We start from the raw sequence: 25,500 nt of genomic DNA on the forward strand, positions 1-25,500 counted from the left end.
CTGTGTTTATTCCTCTGTATTATGATATTATTAGCACATTTTATTTTTAAAAGAATTATGTTTTTTTGTTTTTTTAATGAGAAATATTTCCCCTCTAAACAATTCTGTTAATAGATAAGTCATTATTTACGGAGACGCAGGGGGAACCGTATCTGATGGGAGAACGCGGCTCGACGTAACAGCAGCAACTCGAGCACATTGCTGCCCCCTATATGTCAAGAGGACAAATAACACCTTTTCTGTTCAAATTGCTAATCCGCCACAGTGGCGTGTGTTGATCAAATTCACCCGCCACTTTAAATATTTACCCGCATTTGGCCGGTGGCGGGTGCTAATTTCCACCCCTGATCTAAATGACCAAAAAAACTTTGATCGCTTGATGGTCCCCTGGCTAGCAGCAGCAGCAGCTAGTAGCTACTACTGGCTTTTTTTTTTCTCTCCTTTTTCCTCCTAGGATGGAAACATGTACACAACTTGTATATAGTGTGGCTCTCATCAACATAATTATTTTCTCTTTACCTTCATAGAATCCCAAATACTTCCAAACATTAGCTTTCAATGCAGAAGGTGCCATTTGTATGCCTCAGTCAGCCATCTCATTCTCCTCTGTGTACATGCTGTAAACTGTCCAGGAGCTGCATTTCAACACTCCTTTTGTATTCCTTGACATGACCTTAATAACAATTAGTTATTGATTTTTGCCACTTTTAAATCGATTTAGAATTGTTCATGTCCATATCATGATCCATCAGTAAATTGATTGCAATCCCCACCTCTATTCTGTTGTTCTGTTGCAACCTGACAGTTTGGTCCAAGCTTCAGCTGTTGGACATATGGTCTCACATTTGACTCTAGAATCCTTTGGTCTACAGAAGACTTCGTGGTCTTCTCAAAAAGTTCTGTGGCTGCAAAACAACCTCAAACCATCAGCCCTCCACCATAGTTGGTTTGAGGTGTTTGTGCTGATATAATGTGTTTGGCTTTCTCTAAACACAGCATGACCCCTCTGACCTTGGGGGGGATTGTTGGAACATCCACTTCTATAAAGATTGAGAGCTGTCTTAAATGTTTTACACTTGTGAAGAATCTTTCTCTCATAATGATGGACTCAAAACTGTTGGAGATTGATGGACAGCAGCAGTGGCTTCTCCAGGTTTATTGCTGATATCTTTCCTCCTTGGACACTGTGTAAACACACACCTGTTTACTCCAGAGGAGCAAACTGAACTCCTGCTTTTACAGAGGTGCTCACATTGATGATGATCAGTTAATCAATATATTTGATCAGCAGCACCTGCCTGCTACCGAACCTTTTAAATCCTGTGAAAACAGCAAGGATGGATTTAGTTTTTCACTCACAGCTTTTCTACTTTGGTTTAATTGTTGTTTATTAAATAAGGTATGGTGGAGTCTATTGTCTTTTTGTACATTAAAGGGACATTTAAGTAAATGTAGAACCTGGTAAAGACCTGATCAGTTTTACTATGTCCTGATACATTAAACTTTAGACTTAAAAGAAGGTGGGCTTTCTTTTTCTCAGGACTGTAGGTGGTACAGGTCAGTCCAGGTGAATTGAGAGCGCAGTATTTCCCAGCAAAACATTATCCGAAGAATCACACTGCTCCTGCTGGTTTGCTTATTTCTTCTGGTTCATCCTGATGTCTCACCAGGTATTGCACATGAACTCAAACTCTGTAAGGAAGGTATGTGGCCTGTTTACTTTTCCCCGTGGTGGGAAAAAAAACAGGATTAATCAGACCAGGTCATCTTCCTCTGATGCTCTGTGCTTCAGTTCTGATGTTCAACTGCTTTTTGTAGGAGCTTTCAGTACTGGACACAAGTCAGCATGGATAATTTGACATTTAGTTGCTATAAGGTCCTAAACACAACAGAGGTGTACTCTGTTTTTTAACATTTTTTATTGGATTATGCATTATTCTTTCCACCTGTGTGAGTTACAGTGGCTCTTCTCTTAGATCAGATGTCTGATTAGAGTTCACTTTTCATGTAAATCAGTCTGCATGGGAGCAGAGACCCCATCACAGGTTCACTGATCATTTTTTCCTTCCATTAACCCCTTATTGGTAAATGGTAAATGGCTTGCACTTATATAGCGCTTTATCTAGTCCAAGGACCCCAAAGCGCTTTACACTACAGTCATTCACCCATTCATCCTCACATTCACACACTGATGGCAGTAAGCTACATTGTAGCCACAGCTGCCCTGGGGCGGACTGACAGAAGTGAGGCTGCCATCACACCGGCGCCACCACCACTCTGCACACTTGAATCTCTCAAAGTTGCATAAAATTTTTACTTCTGCTATTTTTTTTCTGCTTCACTTGCTGCCAGATACAGACATGGTCAAACTTTTTTGTACCGTTTAATCAAAGAAAAAAAAACCCAACAACACAAAAGTCACTGAGATGACTCAAAACGGACAAACGTAATGAATAAAAAATACTAAAAGTCAGCTAATGAAAATTAGTCATTGGTTTTGAATTTTAGTCTACCAGAATTATTCAAAAGAAAAAACAAATGAATATGTGCTGTTTGGTATCATGGTGTGTACCACATTAAGCATGAAGCTCAGAAAGCTAAGAACAGAGTTGTTTCAGGAGCTTAGAAAGAAAATTATTGACATCATGTTAAAGGTACAGACTAGAAGACCATCCCCAAGCAGCTTGATGTTCCTGTGACTAGAGCTGCACAGATTATTCAGAAGGTTAATGTCTACAGGACTGGGGCCAACCTCCCTGGATGTGGCTGCAAAAGGAAAACTGATGACAAAATGAAGATATGGTTAATACAAATGGTGACTGAAGAGCCCAGGGCAAGGTCCATCAGTGTCAGATCACACCATCGGTTACTGTTTGAGCCATAGTGGACTAGAAGACGACCGTGAAGGACACCAAATCATAAAGAAGCAACTGGAATTTGACAAAATGTGTATTGAGAAGCCACAAAGCTTCTGAGAGAATGTTCTTTAGGCGGATGAGACAAAACTGGAGCTTTTTAGCAACAAGTCTCAGCTCTGTGTTCACAGATGCAAAAATGGAAAAGTACAAAAAAAAACCTGTACCTAAAGTGAAACATGGATGAGGTTTGCTCTGTTCTGGGGCTGCTTTTCTGCATCTGACACAGGGTGTCTTGAATTTGTGCAGGGTCCAATGAAATCTCAAGACTATCAGGGCATTCTATAGTGTAATGTGCTGTCAGTGAAAATAATGATGTGGTTTATCAAATGTTTAGTTTTGTGAAAAGGGAAAATAAAAAAGATTTTTAAAGTGAGGTAATTAAGGTTTTAGCATTGAACTTGTTGAGCTGACGGGTTATCGGTTTCCCCTGGTGGTCAGGTGTTTGGTCATAGGTGGTACCTTTGTTCTGATAGGGATCTGAATTATGCCAGACTGGGTCTTATGTAAGAGGTGCAATAAGAGCTGAGTGGATTAGAAAGTCTGAGGCAGCAGGGGGTTTACAGATGTCTGTTTAGCTCTGGGTCACATTACTCTGTCTCTTGGTAACAGAGACGAATGGTGTAAGCTTTTCATTTACACAAGACCTACATCATTTCTCACTGCACAAAATTGTCTCTGCCCTTTATTAAAGATTTAGCATTTCTTTAAGGAATGCATATCAATCAGATATGATATGATTAATATGATATATAACATTTAAATTGTGGTAAATGGCTGTGGCAGCCATCTTAAGTGATTGAGTGATTGGGTTGATTCCAAAAAGTAATCAGTTGTAGATGTACCTCCAATGATTACTTTCAGAAATTTTCATTATAATCTGTTAATACAGATTATGTATTGTAATGGTTCATGAGATATTCTGCTAAGGATTGGGGTTGATTCCAGTAGTTAATGGTAAAGTTTTTTAAATGCAGATCTTATGTAATCAGTTAGTGCTCAAACTACAAGTTGGGGATCAGTCTCAGCTACTACTACAGACATTTTTACAGATATTGAGCTGAATTTTGGTGAGTCATCATCGTTTTTGTATTTGCTATGGTGGCCATCTTGAATTAAGTTAACTCTAAAAGTTGGTCAGTTGTAGGTCGGTAAATACTTTTTCAAAGTTTCATTAAAATCTGTTTCGTGATTCATGAGATATTTTGCTAATGGCACAGAGAAACAAACACAGACACAGGCAAAGACATTATTGCTCCACCTTTGTCTTCGGTGACACGCAATAACAAACTTCCCACCAGTAGCACAGAAGTGTTAGATGAACTGAGACTAAAGGTTCTGGCATACTCGATAAAAAGGTAAGAAGTTGGTTTGTGGTCATGTTTTTGCGAGATGCTTGTTTTCGCACACAACTTTCATAGTCCACGAGACACTCAGATCAGAACTCCCAGGAAGCTCCCACCTCTTTCGATCAGTGCTAAAACAGGTTTCTTCTTGTCGGCTTCTCAACTCTTCTGTCCTTGTACAGATTTTTGCTTCCCTTATCCTGACCAGACGTGTTTATTAAGCAGACTGAGACAGTCACAGCCACTAAGAGCCACCCGTGTCTCTGCACATCTTTTTAAGTTCATAGGTTTAATAGGTTTTGCAGGAATAGTTGTAAAGACGGCTGTATTTTCTAACAGCCTCGGCCAGCTGCTTCTCAGCGGAGCAGTAGAAGCAAAATGACTCCATTAAAGCTCACCGCCTTTTCCACATAAACACACCCGCAACAACTTCTGACCAATCATATAATACTTTGCACAACAAAACAAGTTATGAAGTGACACACGAAGCTGCTACAATAACAAAATGACGCAACCACGTGACTGAGAGCTGACTTTGTGACTTATCACGGAGTATGACAACAGCGTTATACAGTTGGGGAGTTTGCAGGGAGGGGGTGTGTCATGTCAACTTGATCTATCTCCTTCCATCATGTGTCCTGTGGATTAGGCTCCATAAGCCCATTAGAGTCAGCTCAGGGGTCTCTGCTCAGCAGCCAACACTTACCTACCTGAGACACTGTCTTCTGACTTTGGGTCCAATTTCACTAAGCGTACAGCTAACCCGAACAGGTCAAGTGTTTCCGTTGCATCCTCACTCACTTTTTGCAAGAATATCATATTTCTCCCAGAATATCAGGCTATTTGTGAAATAAACAGTGGTGTAAAAGTACAGGCAAACAAACATAAGCGTACACACACCAAGGACACAGGCAAAAACATTACCACATCTTTGCCTTTGGCAGATGATAACTCTTCCTGTCTTTGTTCCTTCCTCTGCATGTGGCACTAGTGTTGTGTTCACTGATGCCTGGTAGAGTGATGACCTTTTCTCCATTTCCTTTCCTGCCCAGAATCCAGCAGGAAGTTCCCAGCAAGGCTGTCCTGGAGCAGGAGATCCTGTGGATGAAGGGACATCTGTCCACGCTGGGTTCCCCTGTGGTGCTCTGCCACAACGATCTGCTCTGTAAGAACATCATCCACAACAGCAAAGAAGGTACGTGGCCTGAGCATCAAGTCACATTGAATCCACTCATTTTTCTGCTATTCAATTAACAGTTGACACTTATTTTCACATTCAACATCCCTGTCAAAGATTTCAGCAGCTTTCCCAAAGTGAAAGGTGCTGACTAGACATGGGCCAAAATGAGATTCTGTTGGTATGAAAATACTACAGTTTCATTGTAATAGAGTACAAGATAAAGAAAAAGAAGAAGACAAGAAGAAGAAGAAAACCAAAATTTTAAAAACATAGTTTATTTGCTTTCATTTATAACCAGAAAAGAAAGTATTATTTATACAACAGAGAGCTGTTTCCTCATCGCAAACCACCAGGCGAGATCAGGTGGATGTCACTAACTCTAACATTCAGGACCAGTAATATTTAGGACATTCAGTTATAAAGTAGCTTCCTCCCTCAAAGCTGATAGAGGAAGATGTAGAATGTAATGATTATTTTTTTTAATAATTTTTTTTAGTTTGTAACTAACAAGTAGCATCAGAATCAATAAAGATTATCTGCTTTTGCTTGGGGGTGTTGTTGGTGGTTTTAAAAGGTCGTGAGCAGGTACACAGTGATTATCCAGACTTGTGATTTTACCTCTCAGGACACGTTCGTTTTATCGACTATGAATACTCCAGCTACAACTACCAGGCCTTCGACATTGGCAACCACTTCAACGAATTTGCAGGTTGGCAGTTACTTTGAGATTTGCATGTAAATAATTAATGATTTGTCATGGCTCATTGGACAAGTGTATTATTGTTTTTGATCAGGCATGGCTGAGCTGGACTATGGGCTGTACCCCAGTCGGGACATGCAGATGGACTGGCTCAAAGAGTACCTGCAGGCATACAAACTCTTCACCAAGAAGACAGAGGAGGTCAGCCCGCGAGAGCTGGAGACGCTCTACGTACAGGTCAACAAGTTTGCCCTGGTGAGGAAGAATATGATGAGACACACACAACATCTCTTCCACACTGAGTGTTTCCTGTGGCTTTTCCACATCTGATATTTGATCTCTCTCTTAAGGCATCTCACTTCTTCTGGGGCTTCTGGGCGCTCATCCAGGCCAAATACTCCTCCATTGACTTTGACTTCCTCGGGTAAGTCTTTGTTCTGTGTTTCTGTGTCATGATATCATAACCCTGTGCCTGAACTCCCCACATCTGAAGGATGTTGCACAAGATATAGGTCAAGTTTTGTTCAGAGAAGCACAAGTAGAAAAGAGCATAATGACAGACTGAGTGTGTCTCACAATTCTGTTTGAATATCCTACACCTGACACAGTCTACAGTCACCTAAACTCCAGGCCTGTGTGTGGCGCTGTAAGTCTGCCATGAAAATGTACCAGAAACGGGAAAGAAAACATGGAGCATACACGTAAAGACATAGTTTCTATGTGGGTATGGCCTGAATGAATGTTGTCCTCATGGGTGTCCCATAGATCTAGTGAGCAGCCTCTAGCTCCAATACACGAAATAACTCCCAAAGAACAGACATTTTGGTGTCAGATTTGAACAACAGGAAAAGGCGAAGACGCTTTGTCTATCTTTATTAACATTAGTGTTAAGGCATTCTGGAGACTCCCTCATGAATGTTGTTCACCATCTAGTCCAACAGTTGCAGCCCAATGAGATACTACCCCCTTTCTTCCTCCTGTTTTTATTGCAGGTATGCTGTGCTCCGTTTTAACCGGTACTTTGAGACCAAACCTGCCGTGATGGCCCTGCCGATCCCAGAATGAGACGTGGCGCAGGTGGGGAGGATGGAAGAGATAACTGGAGGGAGGCAGCAGCAAGATAAATGCTTAAACTTCCTGTTGGACTGAGTGGGGACTTCCTGTTGGGCTGGGACAGTTCTGTTAGTCCGTCGGCCATGGCTCCATCTACCTGGCAGTCTGTTTTAAACAAGCGCAATTACGCATTGATTTTTCAAAACTTACCTCGACATCTGTCTCGACTCTCACTCAAGAATGATGTATGATAATTTATCACCTGTTCATTTCTGTTTCTAATCCTTGAATGTCTGTCTTTTAACAGAAAGAACACATCAGTCAACCTGCAGGTAGATTTCACTGAGCTAAACATTTTTTTTTGTCACATGCTCACATGCTTTGGGAAGTTTAATGTGATGGTTAACCTTAGATCATTCCTCCTCCTGTCTGCTGTTACTTCATTACTTGTAGCTTCAGCCTATTTGAGTCTTTTCTTTTCATCTTTGGTGCTATGTGCTCCTAGCTGCTGGGTTTCTGCACTAAACCACAGATAATTAGTTCATCCACTCTTTTTCTTTAGATGTTTCTGTGGATGCATTTTGAGCTTTTGGTGTTCCTCTTGTAGCAAACTGCTGCCTGCTAGAAGTGCAGAGCATACATTTCTGTGTGTCAGTAGTTCTTTTTTGTCCTGGAAAGAATCTAACAGACACAATAAAAGTAATCGAGAAAAGATTTTCAAGATTTGTCTTTAGGTTGAATCACTATAGTATTCTAGTGAGAAAGAGAGAGAGAGAAACTAGATGTTCATTTCTGTATTTATTTATGTGGAGATTTTGTGGACTGTTTAACATCTCAGGTTAATTACTCCTTAGTCCCTGGTCAGACCTGATATTAACATGCAGATACACACAGCCAAGTCACACAGTGGGGTATCACCTGAGCAACAAACAGTGACAGCAGGTCTGCTGACGGTTTTTATAAAAATGACAACACATTCAGACGACTGAACTATATCATTACTTGGACATTATCATGGTTCAGAGCCATTTCAGGCACATTTTTGTTGAGTCATTTACACAACTCATTATTAGTTTAATTAGTTAAGGAGCATAAGTTTGATAGTTTTAGCCCTGAAAACTTCAACAAAGTAAAACGGTTTAGTTTTACACAGTTTCACTGTAAACGCAACATCAGCATTGGGTTTAAGTAGGTAAATAACTGCAGAACGCTGCACAGATTGTTGCTCTGTGATTAACACGGGACATTTTAGTGTGCAATGATCACAGCAGGTCCTAACAGCCCTGAACAAATTAGAGCAAACTTTAAACTACATTAACACTCACCACAGATCATCCTAATAATCCACAGATTGATAAAATCCCAAAATATATAAAGAATGTTTCATACAAGAGCAGCTCCAGACAGATTGTGTTGAGACTACCAAACATATGTGGATAAAAGGAATGAAGATGGCTTCATTATGCACTGAGAGCATTCACACCTGTATTTGGAACTATCTGGATACGATTCAATCACCCAGAATGTATGTTAGTCCCAGGTCTGAACTGGGTTGAAGTCTTTTTTTCCCCCTCTTGGTAAATGTTTAAGTGATGGTACTGACGTGGTTATGGAGTGTAAAATGTGTGTGTGTGTGTGTCTGTCCATAAGCTGATTTTACAGCTTCTTACTTTTTATGGCTGCAGCAACGTGCTCTGTTAACTTTCCATTAAAAGCTTCCAGACATGTTGGAAAAATCCCAGCCCCTGGTCCTGACCCCCACCTCTCTTGTTATGTCCTTCTGCGTCATAGTTTAGTTAGTTTTCATGTTCTCCTTTGGCTTCTGTTCCGCAAGTCCCTACCCCACCTCACCTCACAGCTGTGGAGCCACATTCAGTTTCACAATCAGACATTTTCTGGGGTTGAGTTAGTCTTCTCATGCTAGAAGGTAAGAATCTGAAAACTAAAAAAAAAATATTTTCAGAATGTTTAAAGTTGGCCCCTCTGTTACATCACATCCAGGCTGTTTCTCATCAGATTAGTTTGAAGAATCAAACCTAAAAACAAACCCTCTATTTTTACCATATTATAGAGCTGCTCAGTAAACAAGGTTCCTACACAGTCAGGAAAAGAGGAATTTGCTTTTATTATTTTCTAGGTCTTTTGAAATGTAGAAGATAAAGGAAAATCAAGTATGGACAAACATTAGTGTTTTCAGATTTTAGCTCTTCTCTAAAGATAAAAATCAGATTTTTGAAAAAGAAGAAGAACTCAAACAGCAGGGTGCTTTTCTGATTTAATATATACAGGACAGATTACTGTGCAAAAGTTTTAAACCAGCCCTAATTTAGTTAAAATCTAAAATCTGGCTCTTTGTAAAAAGAGTCCAATAAAAAGAAATGAAAGCTAACACAAAATGTTTGCACAGTACTAAAGTTAGTTTTTAAGTTGTAAGATACCTTGTAAACCTCACAAAATTTAAATGTTATATAAATGCAAATCCTTTGTCATATGTTGCATACTTTGTGCAGCTGGAAAGCCACAAGTTACCCTTGCCCTACAGAATACACTGAGTTTATTCTGTAGGGTTGCCCCACAGAGCTTGAAGCTCTGTAGTGCAACTTTTTCTAACATTTCTTCCTTGTCTAACAGACCAGTACCTTTTCTAACAGAGGGAATGATGTTCAGGATCAGAAGCTCTTTAACACTCAATTTGTTGGCACAGAGCTTAGAGCAGTGATGGGTACTGTTTGCACTCCTCATACGGCCACAGGGGGGAGCTGATGAGCTCTGACCTTTGCCCTGCATTGCTGGTGTCATGTTGCAGACAGGGCTTAATAATTAAGCAGTTGAGCAGTGAAACTGACAGACTGCTGGTAATGGCATTCATTCAAGGAGATAAACCTGTTTTCAGTGGAAATGTAGTTGTCTTTGAACAAGAGAATCAGAGTTATTTCAGAGCAGTGTGACTCAGCAGTGTGGGTTTAAAAGTTACTAAGTAGGAGATTTCCACTTACAGTGGCACATGTTTGGGACCACTTTAAATTTTTAAATAATTAAGAAGCCATAATTTTATGGGACATACCTACAAAACTGTGTGCTTAGTAGAGATTCACATGAAACCAAATAGATGAAAAAGGCATTTTTACTCTAAAAGCACTGAATTTATCTAACTATCTTCCAGAAGAGACTGACTTTCATCTAATACTTTAATTTCAAAAGTTTCTTTGGATTTAAAGTACATAAAGATTTTAAAGATGAGAGCTGAATGTAAACTGAAACGCATTCCACACAAAACTGAGTTTGTTTCAGATGTTTGGATCATTCTTCACCATAAACAATGTGTCATCTGGTACTTTAAGGTTAAAGGGGCATTTTTAGGTGGGCTCCTGTTAACAGCTTATAAATTACTAATATCTGTTACAGATAGCTCTTTAAACAACCTCAGTTTCAAGAAATGGTTGAATCCTGACAGGACTGATGAGCTAAAGCTAGCCTGAACACAGCTATGACTCAAATGGATTGCTGCCATCTTGAAACAGCTTTAGTCTCCAAAATCCTACAATGAGCTGTGCAAACAGTTATTTAAACCTTTACATTGCTGTCGGTTTTACATCACACACTTATTCTGTGAGAAGTTTTATAAAATTCCTGCAGGAAGTGACCCACACTGCACCAGAAGAGCTACAGCTAGCTGCTGCTGTTTTTTGCTTTTGCCAAAAACCACAGACTTCTATGTAATTACCTGGGTCATGCAAAATTAAAAGGTTTATAACGTAGCGATCCCATGAACCACTGAAAAATTTTGGAGATTGAAGTTAAGATAGCAGCAATTCACTTTGATGGCTATTACCTCATCAGCCTGATCAGAATAAAACTATTTCTCCAAAATAAAGCCAATCAGTGTTTGGTAGCAACGCATAAATACCAGGTAAGTTCCCAGCTATATATTAGTTATGTCCTGGGTACTTACCATTACGCTTCTGGTACGTATCTGGGTATGTAAGTATCTGGTACATATCAGGTACTTACCTGGGTACGTACTGGTGCTGTTTTGTTACTCTGTGTTTTTCTACTGTTCCATGTTGGCTGTCAGAACATCTCACAGTTGCGCCTTTTAGGTGTTTTAAAGCGGTTTATTTATTGGGTTATTCTAATGTTGTATTTCTTATATTTTCTTGTATTTTTTGTTTATACCAAAATGGTTAACTTCAGAAACTTGGAATTGCAGTTAATTGAGATTTTTCTGTTTGAATGTACTTAACGTAATTTAAAGAAACTGTTCAGAAGACCTGTTTTAATTTGTTCTGTGTAGTTTTATAAATGCTTTGACTTGAACTCTAGGGTGGTGTGTGTGAAGGGTCCCAGCTTTTGGTTTGCAGATGTGACTTTTGTAAATGCACTCGTGTTGTTGCTGCCAGCAGAGACGGAGGCTGTAAATACTGTAAGAAATACTGTGAAAAACGTACTGTACAGTCATCTTTCAGACTTGGACATGTGGAAAGAGGAATTATTCAATAGGTGTCTGTAATATTTCCAATAAAGATTAAGAAATGATTTTCACATGCTTAAATGCCTTTACTGAGAGTCCATGAAATGACTTAAGTAGGACTTGTGTTGATTGTCTAATTATGGTCCAACGCCAAAAGGCAAAGACCAGGTGGTAATGCTTTTGTCTGTCTGTCGGCAAAATATTGTATGAACCACTGGTCGGATTTTAGTGAAACCTTCAGAAATTAATCAAATTAATCAACTGATGATCTATAATGTGGAAGTCAACCACTTCAAGATGGCTACCACAGCCAACTGACTTTAGGAAACACAAAATTACTTATGATCGAGTCAGTTTGACAGATATTGAGCAAAAGTTTTGGTGTGATAATAACTGAGCTTCAGCTCCATAACATTTATAGAGCTACACCTTGTGTGGCTCATTTCTTTTGATTTTCCCATGATGTCACACTCACAAGCAGAAGATTTTAGGTGTGCCTTAAAATTCATCTACAGGTGTGCTTCCAGTTAACTCAGATATTGTCAATTAACCTATCAGAGGCTTTCAAAGCCATGGCCTCATCATCATCACATTAGTAATGTAAACATTTTTTTCCAGAAGGGCAATATGCAACCAGCAGATAATAAGCACATTTGCTTATTCTTATTATTTTTGTGTGTTGTACAACAGGCACAACACAAAGTGTCAGAAGGTCCCCGTCTTTTCTGCAGAAACAAACTGCTCCTACCAAAAACAAGGCTTTAGCCTAGCTTCTTGTGTTAATTCTGATAGACTATCTTTGAAAACAAGACTATTAATCAACACATACTGTATGCACATACAGATTTATTACTTATTTCTCTGCAATAATCAGAGTGCAGCACACTTCTTCACTCCAGCCAGGCACCTATGTTTCAGAGACAGGAATAAATAATGTATGCTTGCTTTCTAAGACATGACTTTTTGAAATGCAAAAAGAATGTTTGTTTTTCCTTATAAGACATACTACTTTAAAAGTTATTAAATTAGTAATTTCTCATTAAGCTGAAGTTATCTCATGCTAGTCAAAATGTTTTAAAACAACGCTTGAAGTAATGATGCAGTAACATTGTTCTCCACAAAAAGTGTTTGTCCCTGAAGTTCTGCAGTCAGCGCTGTCCCATTTCTCTGTCCCAGCCTCCACCTGTCAGTGGCTAATTTAAAAAAAACATTGAGCACCTGGACCATCAGCTCTGGTGACTTCAAGAGATGTGTGCTGTCCCCACTGCTATTCTACCTTTACACAAATGACGGCACCTTGAGTGATCTGTCGGTCAACTCCCAAGTTTACAGATGACACAATGGCATCATCTGTAAACAACGAAGTGAAGGCACAGATACCTGACCCCTTGTTTCACAAATCTATGCTCCAAGAGCTTAATCAGAGGCCTTCAAAATTGGAGAGCACCATCTCCAAGAGTCCCGTCTCAACTCTGGATCTTTGGTAGGAACACTGCATGATGGCAAAAGCTGGATGATAAATGCGTATTTGCTGAATATTATTATTTTACTCTGATGCAGGCCTGATAATGTTCTCCATCTTTCCAACTTTGAACTCTTAAACTCACCTAGGCTCTGATATCAAGTTATTTTTGTTCATTAATTTTTTAACCACCTTTTCAAGGTACATCTCTGCCTGATATATTATCCATAACTTACTTTGATCAATCTCCATACAATTAAAAGGTTCATTCATCTCACACCCAGAATTGCTTTATTGAAATTACAAATCTGCAAATCAGATTTCCACAGGATTTCATTCATGGAAATTTGTTAACTCTGTTGATATGTGAATAAATGAACAAATTAAACTTGATTCTTAAATCTTGGGTCCCTGGAGAAAAAAACAAAACAAAGGAGCCTTCCTATTTAAATGTGATATTGGTTATTCTAATAGATTCTAGTTTATCATAATTACTTTTCCTTAGATGTAATAGTAGTAATTGTTACCACTATATTCTATGTACTTCTGCTATAATCATACACCTGGGCTTCTAAAGCTTCAATTATGTAGATCACATCAGATTGTTAATAAGGGTCAATACTAACAGGGTTAAGAAACATGTTTCTTTTTGTTTAGCACCCTGGTACACTGTACCTGCCACCAGATGGCAGCAACCTGTATTCATGGGAAAAAGGATGACTTCAGTCTTATGACTCTCTAAGGTCCTTCTAATTTTACTACACATCTTTATGATGCTGTTAAGTCTGTGCTAATTATTTAAAGCAAGGGACTCAAATTAATTGTTAAAATTAAACGAAATTGTTAAAAGTGACTTAACAAAACATGAGTACAACATTGCCAATATTAAAACTCTTCAATTTCAAATTAAAATGCAAACACTGGTGGGTCTTGGCACAAACAATATCTCTGGTATTAAATGTCAGGTTACCATCAATAATTAGTTTAAGGTGTTTTTTTTTTATAAATAAGTAGAAAGAGAAATTAATTTCAAATGTGATTAAACAATACATTTAAATCAAACAACAAAAACATGATACTTCACACAACAATGGAATCATACAATATTAAATTAAAAAAAACATGAACACAATTAAGACAATAAAAACTTTAATCAGTTTATTTCTATAGCGCCAATTAACAAAATAGGTCATCTCATGGCACTGTACTAAAACATTCACATACATTATAAAAGCCAACCAGTAAAACAAACATCACTTTGTAGCAGTCTCCTGTCCTGAGCAGTACATTTGTGACAGAGGGAAGGTGGGAAGGAAAACAGAAAGAAACCTCCAGCAGAACCAGAACCAGGCTCAGGATGGGAGGCCATCAGCTTCAACTGGCAGGGGTCTGAGACGACAGGAAAGAAACACCGACAAAGAATTGCTGGTACAGGTACAGTTTCTTTAGTAATAAAGTACATGTTAATGATCGAAATAATTACAAATACGAACACGGAGAGTAATACTAATTATACATTTTATTTATAGGTGCCTTTCTTGACACTCAAGGTTACATTACATTATCAAACATAAAAGCAAACAGCAGCAGATTGAGGAAATGTGGTCAGTTTGTCCTCCAGCAGTCTAAGCCTATAGTAGCATAAATAAGGGATAGTTCAGGAAACCCAAGCCAACTCTAACTATAGGATTGATCAAAAAGAAAAGTCTTAAAAGTAAACAGGGTGTCAGCCTCACAGACAGAAACTGGAAGTTGGTTAAGAAAGAGAGGAGCCTGATAACCGAAAGCTCTGCCTCCTGTTCTACTTTTAGAAACTCTAGGAACCAAAAGTAAACCTGCAGTCTGAGGGCGAAGTGCTCTGTTAGGAAAATAAGTAACGATAAGATCTTTATTATAAGATATAGCTTGGATGTTCAGAGCTTTATATGTTAGAAGTAAGATTTTAAATTCTATTCTGAATTTGACAGGGAGACAATGAAGAGAAGCTAAAACTGGAGAAATATGATCTCTCCTTCTAACTCTCATCAGAACTCTGGCAGCAACATTTTGTGTCAACTAAAGCCTTTTTAAAGAGTTTTTTTTAAAACACAAAGAATAAAGAATTACAATACACAATAAATGCATGAACCAGTACTGACAATGCAAACAAGAATCTTACACCATTTTATAGGGACTGAATGTCCAGTAGCAGCAAACCCTCAATCCCATACTGAGGAACACGGTTGAATGCCTTCTCCATGCCTCTCCTTGCCTCAGCAACATTCAGGGCTGACATTCCATGTCCCAAGAGCCAGCTATGGTAAGCTTGGGTCAGATTTCACTTTATCACAGTATTAGTGGCCTTATGACTGATTCTGTTTTTTAAACAGATTTTTCTGCTTCATGTTAATCAACAAGGTTTCTTTTGAAAAATTTGAGTGGCTGACATGACCGGAGACTATTTCAAAATGTAATTATAATTTTAATAAACTTCATCCTGTCATCTGTCAGAACTTTCAGACACACAAACAGGTCTTAATCCCTTCCCATTCACTGGAATTCCAACAGTAAGATATCTTTTGTCTCTTCTTTTAATTGATGCAGACATTAAAAAAAAAAAAAAATTCTCACATTCACCTGTTGGCATATGTTCTGAATAAACAGATTTGGAACAATACTCAGCAAATCCACTGAAGCGAACACTAAATGTCCTGCTCAGAACCAGTGGCACGAGCATGGGTTTCCCACCTTTACTGTTTTCAGTCAGACAGTAAGTCTATGATTTAAAGTGACACCTCCTTCAGATGGCAAACTTTTCCTCCAAAAAACAAAGATAAACTCTTCCTTCTTTACTTATCATCACTTCTATTCAGCACCAGCTGACCGATAAGGAGTGCTGCTTGGAGTGACAGTGATGGGTCAAAAACAACTCCTAAGTTAACTTAGGTTAGTCTTGACAGCTGAGTGGAAATAGACAGTTTGTTGCTGGATTTGTTGAACCATGCTGTCAGGGTCAATGATCAGACTCTCTGCCTTATTAGAGTTTACCTGAAGGAAGCTGTTTTTCAACCAATTTTTTGTTTCTGACAGGGAAATAATTCTGACATTTTTACAAACTCTGAGTTCCTAAAACAGCAGTACAGCTGGATGTCATCTGTGTAAAAGTGGTGGAAGTTACTGAATTTATCACTAATCTGTCCAAGAGGGAGGATGTTTTGTCCTTTGTATGACATGAAAACTGAATTGAATTTTTTTAGTTTATTATGCGCTTTTGTATATAGCTATCTTGTTTAATATTGTTTTATTTTCATGAATTTTAGAGCTTTGACATAAGAAAACCTTGACCATCATGTAACATTTTTTGAAAACTTACAGAAAATGTTTATTCACATAAAATATTACTTATAAAACTACAATTAACTTTGTAAGTTGTTCATAGAAAATGGCTGTTCAGTTTGAAAATTTGATCCTGAAAAAATATGGAGTTTAAGAATGAAAACTGTGTGCTGTAGATCTTAAATTCTGTATATCTGTTGTAGCTTGGTTTATGCTCCAAAGATACAATCAGGTCAATGTAATGAAACAACACTCAGTCCCAATGAAACAAATTAGCAAAATTTATTTTTTTTCTACAGTTACAGTTTTATTTGTTATTCAATATTCAACATGATTCATCTTATAGAAAAATAACAGCTTTTCCAGGACTTTAAAAACTGATTATCAGAAAGCCTCATAAGAAAATGTAAAACTGAATAAAAAACAACATTTATAACAGATAAATACAACAGCAGTGTCCTCCTGGGTTAAATTGTTGGTTGCTTCAGATAAATGTTTCACAGCAAAAAAAGTTTTTCCAACAAAAATGAGTTGGTTTTGTACGCCCAATGCTGCCTAACAAGGTGGTTGGAAAGCAAATAAAGCATCCACTAATTGTCACACAAACACTCTATTAAAACACATGAAACATCATTGATACAACCAGTTTATTGTTTCTTTAAAAAAAAAACTGAAAACATAGAGAAATGTACACCTTTAAATTACACAAACTCTTATAAACAAAATAAAGTATTTTTCTGTATTTACATCAGCAAAGGTAATGACAGCAGACTCCTCAGTATCTGACCAAAGGAAGAGAAAATCTGACGTCTGTCTCTGTACATCAAACCAGCCAGTTTAGGATGAACCCCCACTTCAATCACTGACTGAAATCTGCTCATTTTAAATTGTCCATTTTGCTTTAAGCTAATGGTGGATTGACCCCAGATTTTATTTATGCAAAAAAAGTTTTTTTTTTTATTGTCTGGTCAGCAGGTTTTCTGAACAATGGGAATAAAATTCACCAAAACCGTGAACCATGAAACTCAGCAAAATTGCTCCTGTTCTACTTTTTACTTTTCTCACACACAAAAAACCCAAGACAAAAAACAAACTGATGCTAACATTGCTAACAATAAGAAAGTAATATGTTTTCCTCTGAGCTTAATATATTCAATTCCATCATATAATCTTACTGACTGACTTTGGGATGCTGTCTCCCATAAACTTCAGTTAAAAAGTTACAAGCAAAAAGCAACAGCTAGCTAATGTCTTCAACAAAAATGTTTATTGTTTAAAATATACAAATTTCTTATCCCCCAAATTTTTACATTATAATTTACATAATTTAAATGAGTTACTGTTAAACTTTAATTCCTAACATGATTTTTGAAAGGCAAAGCCAATCGTGTTAATCCTGCTAATACCTTAGCAGGACTAGCATAGAGCTGTTAACCAAGCTAAAGCTAGTATCTCACTGGCTGTGAGTGTAGGGGACTAGTTGGAGGCACTAAATTATGAGAAAATATCAATAACAACAACAAATACATCTCCAAGTGCCCATGACTTACAGAAACTAAATTGAAAGGAAAATGGATCCTAGACATCTGAAACAACTATTATGAGAAAAAAATATGTCACACAATTATTTTTAAAACATGTTCGAAATTGAAGTGACACAAGCAATACCCTGGAGCTCAGGTGTGGAAACTGAGAAACCCAGCTAATGTTTCTAGACTATTTAGAATTTCTCTTGTGAATGCTGTTCACATAATGTTGAGAAACAGTTGCAGCCTTATCAGATCTTGTCTTAACAGAGCTAAGTCTGATTTCAGACCAAACTGTCTCCTAGTAATTCATTTCCAGCTTCAATTTACTCAGTGGTGTCCATCCCTGATCCTGGAGGGCCTCTATCCTGCATGTTTTAGATGTTTCTCTGCTCTTCAGCAGATCTTCAAGTTCTGCAGAAGCTTGTTAATCACTCGGTCATTCAAATCGGGTGTGTCACAGCAGAGAAACACTTAAAACAAGCAGGATAGTGGACCTCCAGGACCAGGGTTGAACACCACTGAACTAACTACATGAAATGAACAAATTTTAAATCTAACAAAGGTTAAATTTCTAAAGTTAGTATCTCACTGGGTGCAACTATTGGAGACAAGTTGGTGAACAGCACTGCCAAGGGAGTCTCCAAAAAGTCTCAAAACATTTGTGGGGGTTGCAGAGTTGTCACAGGTGTTTCAAGGACATCCCAAGTTAGTTTTAGTAATTCCAGACCACTAAAGCTATAATTTACACTTGCATGGAGCTCTCCTCATGACAGAAAACATCTGTGGTTACAGCCTTCACTGTCCTATTCTAAAAACCACACTGATAACAAATTATGTTTATGAGAAAACTGGTTTAAATCTGACTATTATCATTTCAAAAGTGTACTCCACTAGATTAAACCATGAACATCAGTGTGGCTGCTAAGATGGGTATAATGTGGGCAGGGGTGGCAACAAAATAATGTGCCCAGCTATTCAGTGAGATTGTATCTGAAAATTTTCTTGCAATTTTAAGTCGCCAACTAGCTGCAGCCCAATAAGATACTATGACCCTAACTCACTTGATCAATAAGAATAATACTATTATTAGCTAAAATATCTGAATAAGTGCTTTTTTAACATACATATATATATATATATATATATATATATCACACACACCCACATTAATTCCACTTTGTTTAAATGTTTGTGATTCCTACAGATTGTACAAGGCCACGTGCCAGCCTGCATGCTGTGCCAGCTGCTTCCTATGTGAAAGGGGCCTAATGCAATATTGACATCTGCAGTTTATAAAATAAACTTCAGTAAACTTGTGGAGATTGAAGCCGTTTCAAGATGGCAGTGATTCATTTTGGTTGTGTTCTGACTAGCTGTTAGCTCTTCAGTGCTATTAGAGTTAAACTCCAATTCTCCAAACTGATACTGTTCAAAGAACCATCTGCAATAGGTGAGACATTAATTATTTATAACTTTTATACAGAAACCCACATTAAAATAGCCTATTTTTATAAATCATAGGTAGTTCAGGGAGAACTTTGGTAACTGTATTCCCAGCATGACCAGAATTAGATTTTTATCATTTTGAATAATGTGACCATATTTCATATTCACATTTTCTCTAGTTCCATATCAATCAGATCCACCACTAGAAGCAGGAGGGTTTATTTACATTCTTCAGTTCCAAGGTAGAGTCTAAAATCCCTCCCTTTTTTACTATGTGTAGGACTATATTTGCACTCTGTTTGAACTGACGTCAACTCTAGTGGTAATAAGTCACAGCATGTGAACTTTTTTAGTGCAAATTCCATGTTGAATATCTGCAAACCATTGTTACTGCTCACTACAGAGAACCTATGATACAAAATGTAGAAAAAGGAGGGATCTTGGACACAATCGCATGGATCTGCAAAAATTCTACTTTGTTTTAGATGATCTGAACAGGAACTTAAAAGATGACAAAAAAATTCTTTAGCTTAATTAAAAAGAACACTTTTTAAGACATAAAAACACCCTTATATTAATTTGCAAGTAAAAAAAAAACAGCAGATAAGTGGATACAAAGATAAATTCAACACAACATTTAAAAAACACTTGAAGAAGTCTGAAAAATACACAATGGTGAGGTCAATCCACCATGTAGGGAGGGAACTAACAGTGTGATGTTGGAGGAGGGTTGGACTCCTGAGTTTCTGGGCTGCAACAGGGATTTAATGGGTACCATTTTGCTCAGAGAGAAAATCTGCTCTCTAAATACATCTTTCCTTGAAGGAATGCATACAGCCTGCCATCTGTTATGCCTAGAACTACATAAATTTTATGAGAAATGATGTTATAGCCATTTTGGTCAAACTCAATGATAAATGATTTTATGTGTGATCTCTTTTGATATTGTGAGATGTGTTGCTCTCAGAGTATGTGTTGGTAATGACTTTCAACTATTACCACACCAAATATTAGCTCATTATATGTAAAACTAACTGAGCTATAGCCATTCTTGTGTTTGTTTAGATGTGGCGGCTATCTTGAATGGAGTTGACTCTAAAAGTTAATCAGTTGTAGATGTACATCCAATCATTCCTTTTTGGGAGTTTTGTAGGAATCTGTCTAGTGGTTCATGAAATATTTTGCTAACACTACAGACAAACACACACACACACACACACACACAGACACAGGCAAAAACACAATTGTCCTTTCACCCTTAAGCAACAAAGATCAAATTAATGCAACATACCAAACTGACTGCTTTAAAGCTAAACATTTCCCTGAATGTAGCTAAATGTTTCTCAGTTCACCACCCGCATACCTTTTGCCACAATCTAAAACCAGATGATGTTGTAGTTGTGGTTTGACGAAAGTGCAACAAGCCAAACCTCAAACAGTGAAGCAGAAAACCGAATGAAAATGTTTATGACATTAAAATGTTGCTATGTAATTGTGATGGTAAAACTGTTGACAAAACAGCGTGCAAGCAACGCTGGAACTAAAGTAAGCTCTATAAGTGTTTCATCTCATGTCGATAAATGGAATAGCTCATGTTAGAGTAAGAATTCCAGTTACAGACACTTTCAGTACAAATATACTGAAACTTTTCAACTTTTGCAAAAAACAGCCTTTTCCACAAGGGGGCAGTGCTAACCATCTGATTCCAAACACAGCATCTCCTGCTGGGGTTCCTCAGCTGCCTCACAGGTAAAAAACAAGGTTATCTAACTTTATGGTTACTTTTAGAGTTTTCCCCAATGGTTTTGTTTCTGTGTAGAGCCTATTGTATGCCAAAAGTCAACATGACAGGAAATCAAGAAGCATAAGGGATTAAAAGATAAAACTTCAACGTTCTAACACAAAGGATGTGATGACATGATAACCAGAAAGGGGAAATGATATGAGCTTATGGAGATTAAGCTCATTCACATGTTTTCATTTGCCCAGCCTTATAGTTTGTTAGCTCTGACCGCCATTCAGCCAGGAGCACATCTCAAGCCCCGCTGCCCCCCACCTCTACCCCCTACTTCCACCTGCCACTTCAGTCTGTCAGGAGGACCAGCTCCCCCTCGCTCCTCTCTCCCACATCACTTTCTTCTCCTTCGCTGTACGGGGGTCGTGCTCTCTTTCGTTCCCTCTCTCTGTCCCTGGGCTGAGAGGTGGGAGTGACCTGGCCCTCGGCTCTGCGTGTGGTGGGCGGGACTTGTGGCAGATAGTGCTCCAACAGCGCAGGGTGAAAGGGCATGTTTGGGACAGAGACTGAGCCTCCACTGCCTGGGTACTGGCCATCACTCTGTGAGTAATGGATCTGTGGTGGCTCTGTTTGACTGAAAAGACATGAAGTAACATTTACCATTTACTATCTGGTTGTTACACTTAACTACACAACTACAATAAATGATTTACACCCATAGTCCTTGGTGCAGAAAGGGCTAAAGGGCTGTTTTAAATGTAAGTCTTATAACTCCGTGTTAATATTATGCAGATCCCTCCTTGTCCCTCTCTGCTGTGCTTCAGCTGTACCGCCATGTAAAAAAGCCTGTCATGTACTGTACATACAGGTATGTAACCATGGCAACAGTAAAAGCACCAGTGATTGAAATCAGTTAGAGATTTTTCCTGAAACACTGACTGTGGCCCAGTGAATTCTTCAAAACGCATTCAAAAAGGTAATTAAAGACATTATTTGCTTTTAGAGCAAACAGTTCTAAGGACTCTAGGAGATGATAAGGACTGTTAGTCCCATTATGGAGTGGTTATAAAGACGTACATGTTTGCCTTCGCACCAGCAGGGGAACTCTGGGCCAACTGTCAGAACGGCCAAGGGTCTTTCATGTAGTTTTTAAAACTGTTAGATAGAGTGCTACAAAAACAGTCAGAAGGAGGACATCTACGAGCCAATACTCATACAACGGATCAGTGTACTTTGTGCAGAACATGTTCACAGAAAGTAAGAAGCTTCTCCTATAGCAGTGAGAGTACAGTTTGGTAGGTACTGGATAAGTGATCACGTTGCTCTGCCAATCAAGATGCAATTGCAGTATGTGAACACTTGGGCCTGCGTATGTCCTGTGTCTTCACAGGGGCAAAAACACAACCAACACAACATCGTAAGAAGTCTCACTAGCAATTTCTTTTTATGAGAAGGCTGAAGTATGCTGGCCTAAATTAAAATAAACTAAAACGTAAAGTAAACCTAAGCTTAAACTTAAACAAAACTAAACCTAAATGAACTTTAGTTTAGTTCAAATTTAAGTAACTCATTTCTGGTTAAATAAAGGTTATGATGATAAAGAAAGTTTGTTTATTAACTATACTAAACTAAACTAAAACAGACCAAAAGTAAAACTAATCTTAAACAAAACTAAATTGAATTCAACTAAACTAAAATAAATTTGTACTAAACTCAACCTTTGTTTGGGCACATCTGAACAGGATGGGCTTAACCAATTTATTACATATTTTATGCATAAAATGCAGGTAAATGGCTCCAACTGATCCTAACTAAACTGAGATGTTAGAAAACAGCCAGATTTTTAAAACTCATCAAACTGGTAGTCATGTACCAGAAGACCTGGAGTCAGTTAGACAGTACAAGGCTCAGTTGTCCTCCAACAACTGTTTAAATTTCTGTCTGCTTCAGATTAACGAGATAAAGCTGTTATGAAAAATGATTTTAATTGCAGAGGACTGGCTGAAAACCAGCCCAGCTGGGATTTTTTATACTCGTCTTTGTTTGTCTTAAAGAATAATAAAAAACTTGGAGGGCTACAGGCTCTGGATTTGTGTTATTTTCTTTCTTAAGTGTGTGAAACATGTTGGCCTCCATGTTTGTTTTTTTGTTTTGTTTTTTGATCTACCTGTGTGTGTAGGTCGCTCTCTGCTCTTGTCTGCGGCTCTTCATCATGGCTTTGTACTCGCCCACCCTCAGCCTCCGTCCCTCCACAATGCAGGTACGTTTAGGTCGGGGCTTGTATTTGTAGTCTGGATAGCGCTCCAGATGCTGCCTGCTCAACCTTGCCTGCTCTTCATAGTACGGCTGCTTCTCTTGGTTGGACATTGCCTTCCACTTAGAGCCTGGGAGCGAAGAGAAACTACGATTAAAGGGATAGTCTGGTGATTTTTTTTAAGTGATGTTCTGTCACATAGTTATCAATAGTCATCAGCTGTGGCATCAGTCATAGAGCGCAAAGTTTGAAGAAAGAAACAATAGTCTTCTATCAGGCTTCCTCTGCAAGCTCAGTGCCATCAATATATAACAGTCAAAAACGTATTTGTGTAGTAACACAGACGTAGTTCAGTCAAGACAGCAACAAACTAAACAAACTGTCATTTAAAAGTGTGGAGGTTTAAAATTAGCTAATGCAATGTTTTTCACATTGGTATGATGTTTTTGAGAAAGAGTTGTTTTATAAACTTGAAAAACAATATAAACCAGGCTCTTGTTTGGTTAGCGATTAGTCTACCCTGGACGAAGACTTCTGCCCTTTTCCCATCCTCTGTGACTGATGTCTTGTCTGATAAGATATTGATAAGTGTTTGACAGAACATCAATTTTAAAATGACCAGACCACCCCTTAAGAAAAAAAGTTTAGATTAGATTGTTTTATTATTGAGCCTATATGTTGTGCTGAACTGACCCAGGATTTTGCTAATAGAGGAGTTGTGCATGTCGGGGAAGGCCTGCAAAATTCTCCTGCGTTCATCCTTGGCCCACACCATGAAGGCGTTCATAGGTCTCTTTATGTGGCCGGAGGAGGAGGTGGGCCGGGTGTCAGCGTAGCTGCCTGGGACAGAGACAGGAAGGGCACCTGTGGGACAAAGATTTATAGGGTTTAATTTGTTTTAGATGTTTTACATTTACTGCGTTCATTTCAAACTGATTAATATCACCCACCACCGAAAGGTGAAAGGCAGGTGATATTGTTTTTAACTGTGTATGTGTGTGCGTTTATATCTCGATGTGTCTGTTTGTGAACAAAACAGCTCATGAACCACTGGAGGAATTTATTGAAACCTGCAGAAAGTAGTCAGCAGATGTACATCTCCAACTGATTAGCTTTTGGAGCCAACCCAATTCAAGATGGCCAAGTGATGTTGGAAAATACAAAAATTGCTATTAAAATTTGACGTGGTTGTAGCTGAGAGTCATTTCGACCACATACTCTAAGCATTACACAATGAACATCTTTGAATAAAAACTTGGCATTAACTGTTACTCAATCCTGTTTATCTGTTAGCAAAATATGCCATGAATCACTAGATGAATTTTAATAAAACTCTCAGAAAGTAATCAATGGGTGTACATCTAGAGCTGAAATACTTAGCAAAGATTTGGTGTGACAGTAGCAGAAAAACATTTTCAATACATCCTGTAAGCACTAACAAACTGCGCAAGATTTCTCTGAGGCCTTCGCAAGTCATTTCTGTTTGTGAAAAATTAATAATATACGTGTTCAACTTTGATATTAAAGCATTTACTGGCTTCCTAATAATTTAGTAAAGATAAAAATTAGGCCAGTCTGTTGGATATTTAATTGTGATGTAATAAATTTATTGTACAGTAATAAAGTCAGAGACCTTCATTTACTTCAGCTTTTCTTATTATTAATATTTTTTGCAAAGGTAAGTTCTGACTTTGATTTCTTATGTCATGACTGGTGATACAGTAATCTGTAATATTAGTGCAAAACTGCCTTTTATTTTAACTGTCCTCGTCAACATACTTCAAATGTGTTAACATGTTAAGTTGTCAGAGAAAGAAACTGTTTGTGGCTGGACTTTCGATTAGTGAAACAACTAAAAAATTACCAGCGCAAACCTTAAAAATTAATAAAGATGGACAAAGTTTCTCCGTTTTCGATTCTTGTTGAAGATTGAAGCCAAAATGTCCCTTTTTTGGGTGCTGCCATGTTTTATTTTTGAGCCACAGACTGGGCACTTGAGATGTGGGACTGTATCCTCGATATGAACGTCCTGCCTACACACCCTCCCAACTCGTTAACAGCAGCAAGGTAAGACCTGAGTGAATCAACAAAAAT

At 38.1% G+C, this 25,500-nt stretch overlaps 2 protein-coding genes across 9 annotated transcripts in view; one reads left to right on the forward strand and one right to left on the reverse strand.

Annotated features, from left to right (window-relative positions):
• etnk2 (ethanolamine kinase 2) overlaps window positions 1–11,730 on the forward strand; it is a 29,765-nt gene extending 18,035 nt beyond the window's left edge. The window contains exons 5-10 of one of the 2 annotated variants that reach the window (XM_025011062.2): window positions 5,314–5,456; window positions 6,067–6,150; window positions 6,236–6,396; window positions 6,492–6,565; window positions 7,134–7,218; window positions 7,502–11,730. In XM_025011062.2, coding sequence (XP_024866830.1) covers window positions 5,314–5,456; window positions 6,067–6,150; window positions 6,236–6,396; window positions 6,492–6,565; window positions 7,134–7,206 — 535 coding nt within the window. In that variant the 3' untranslated portion in view covers window positions 7,207–7,218; window positions 7,502–11,730. Of the gene's footprint in view, window positions 1–5,313; window positions 5,457–6,066; window positions 6,151–6,235; window positions 6,397–6,491; window positions 6,566–7,133 lie in introns of both variants that reach the window. The other variant, XM_017437984.3, reaches the window with a different exon arrangement.
• Window positions 11,731–16,699: 4,969 nt separating this feature from the next.
• The window catches only part of LOC108248920 (SRY-box transcription factor 13), a 68,661-nt gene continuing 59,860 nt past the window's right edge, over window positions 16,700–25,500 (reverse strand). For 4 of the 7 annotated variants that reach the window (XM_017437976.3, XM_037975159.1, XM_017437974.3 and 1 more), the window contains exons 12-14: window positions 24,100–24,270; window positions 23,320–23,536; window positions 21,501–21,786 (exon numbers count right to left, since the gene is read on the reverse strand). In XM_017437976.3, the coding sequence (XP_017293465.1) occupies window positions 21,501–21,786; window positions 23,320–23,536; window positions 24,100–24,270 (674 nt within the window). Of the gene's footprint in view, window positions 21,787–23,319; window positions 23,537–24,099; window positions 24,271–25,500 lie in introns of all 7 variants that reach the window. The other 3 variants (XM_025011061.2, XM_025011060.2, XM_037975158.1) reach the window with 1 other exon arrangement.

The sequence above is a fragment of the Kryptolebias marmoratus genome, linkage group LG4, assembly GCF_001649575.2.
Source record: "Kryptolebias marmoratus isolate JLee-2015 linkage group LG4, ASM164957v2, whole genome shotgun sequence".
Classification (NCBI taxonomy): Eukaryota; Metazoa; Chordata; class Actinopteri; order Cyprinodontiformes; family Rivulidae; genus Kryptolebias; species Kryptolebias marmoratus.